The sequence below is a fragment of the Triticum aestivum genome, chromosome 3D, assembly GCF_018294505.1.
Source record: "Triticum aestivum cultivar Chinese Spring chromosome 3D, IWGSC CS RefSeq v2.1, whole genome shotgun sequence".
In the NCBI taxonomy this organism is placed as follows: domain Eukaryota; kingdom Viridiplantae; phylum Streptophyta; class Magnoliopsida; order Poales; family Poaceae; genus Triticum; species Triticum aestivum.
The window spans coordinates 606,951,409-606,953,530 of record NC_057802.1 but is presented as its reverse complement, the minus strand read 5'-3'; the positions used below and the strand labels follow the sequence as shown (position 1 = coordinate 606,953,530).

General features: G+C 53.0%; 1 protein-coding gene across 1 annotated transcript; it reads left to right on the top strand.

The window, feature by feature from the left end:
- LOC123075865 (uncharacterized) lies at positions 1–1,757 on the top strand. Its single transcript, XM_044498363.1, has 2 exons — positions 1–973; positions 1,526–1,757. The coding sequence occupies exons 1-2, from the start codon at positions 194–196 to the stop codon at positions 1,580–1,582; spliced, it is 837 nt and encodes a 278-aa protein (XP_044354298.1). The 5' UTR covers positions 1–193; the 3' UTR covers positions 1,583–1,757.
- The last annotated feature ends 365 nt before the right edge of the window (positions 1,758–2,122 follow it).

Here is a 2,122-nt window from a genome sequence, read left to right as displayed (position 1 = left end):
TTCATTTCACGGGTCATGCGATGCGTATGCCGTGCGACTTCGCTCCATTTATCAGCGTCACGCCTCCACACGCGCCGGCCTCCGCTCCCCGTCTACTTCACTCGTCGTGTGTGAGCAGCCCCTGCATTCTGCAGCACTCGCCTATCCTGTTATACGACGGACGACCGTCTTGCGAGCGGGAGAGGCTACGACGATGAGCACCGGCAAGGCGCCCGCGCTCTACCACGTCCGCGCTCGGTCGCTTACGAGCAAGGTGCTCGACCTCGACTCCTCGCCGGCGTGCCCGTCCCCGCCACCGTTCCGGTCACACGTCACGGTGCCGTTTCTCTGGGAGGACGCGCCGGGGAAACCCAAGCTGCGCGCAGCCCGGCCGAGCGCCCTGTCGCTCCCTTCCGCGAGCCCAGCCCCAGTTCTTGCTGACGGCGGCCCGACTGCCAGAGTGGCCGGCGGTCACGAGGACGGTCACGGCGCCCATGCGCGCCCCGTGCTGCTGAAGCTGAAGCTGCCGCCGCGGCTGCAAGCGGCGGAGCACCCGCTCTCCTCCCCCAGGACCGTGCTCCAGGGCCCCTACTTCGGCGGCGGCGGCGGCGGAAACAAGCCGCCGAGGCCGCTTAGGAGGATCGCGAGGACGGCGAGCTGTCAGATGAATCTGCGCGCCGGCGGGGCCCTCTTTGCTTGGAGGAAGGGCGCGGCAACGGCAACGGCATCAGCTGGCAGCAAGGAGGGCGGCCACTGTCAGCTCTACGCCGTGGCGCCGGACGCGTCGTGCTGCTCGCCCGCGGCGTCGTCAGCGTCCTCGTCGTCGTCTTCGTCCATGTCCTACTTCTTTGATGACAACAGCCGCAGGCAAGCCGATGGGCGCGAGGACTCGGAGGATGGCGAGGTTGGTGACGACGGCGCCAAGGGGTCGGTGAGGATCACCAGGTTTAGGAGGAACCGAAGCCTTCCCACTATGTCCAGATCGCATCTCTGGGTGAGTTAATCTCTTCTCCATTCTCTCTGCTGTGTTTCTTCCTAGGACAGAGTTTGCACTCCTCTACTGTAGCTCTTTTGGTTATACTTCCCCTGTTACTTGTCGTAGAAATGGATAGATATGAGAGAGACAACAAGTAAAACAGTTTTAACCAAACTATTATGCATGCTACCAATTCCTAAACAACAGAACACACTCCTTCAAAAACTAAACAAAACACACATTATCACAACCTAATCTGATAGAAAAGTTTCTGAAGTTCATCCTGTACGCGGTCTCCATGGCATGGGCACATTATCAATTTTGAAAATTTGGATCTCACTCCCAAATCGAGTCTCGAGTGAACATCTGCCCATCCCCTGTTGGTGTTTTAGTCGGTCTCTCGAGTTATCTGCTGCACTGAAAATACACAAATTTCTCAAGAATCTAGAAGAATAGAAGTCCACAGCAGGCTGAAATTAAACAAAATTTGGTGCACACCCGTTCTTATCAGTTGTTTCACATCGCATACGCATGCAAATACAATAATGCAAAACATGTTTCTTCTGGCAGGCCAACATCCGCAAGGGCGTCAAGCAGATTAGTCCATGGAGCTACAAGCCGACATAGAGGGAGTATCACCGTACGGCTGACAGATAAAGTATCGCTAAAAATGCAGCTGCTTTATGCACCGCAACATGTTGCCAATTTAATGCAACAAAGGTAGCAACCATGTATGCGCTTTATATGACGGATAATGATGTACCTAATGCAAATTTAACGCAATAAAGGTAGCAACGTTTTATGTGTGGTTGCGGTTAATGATATTAGAGCAAGGCTAATAGTATATCTATGTACTAGGATTTTTATCGCTACTTGTGCTTTGCGTTAAATGTATTTTTATCGCAAGTAGAGGGATATAGCATCAAATTTAGGCGCCAATTTAGGGTCACGCCAAAGATATGTCAAGCTTTCCTTTCATATGGGTAGACGCTTTGCTGCCATGCCTTTATTATGCTGGGATGTTTTGCTTCTACATTTGGTTAAATGTCAAGCATTGCTTTCTTATGGCTGGATGCCACGTATATGTGTTGTTGAGGGAATAGCTAAACTTGTATTGGGTCCCTCCCGAGTCCTACATGGCATCCACTGGATGGTCAACAAAGGGCA

Coding starts and splice junctions, on each gene's coding strand:
- LOC123075865 (XM_044498363.1), top strand. CDS start 194: ATGAGCACCGGCAAGGCGCCCGCGCTCTACCACGTCCGCGCTCGGTCG. Junction 974..1,525: donor TGTCCAGATCGCATCTCTGG/GTGAGTTAATCT, acceptor TTCTTCTGGCAG/GCCAACATCCGCAAGGGCGT.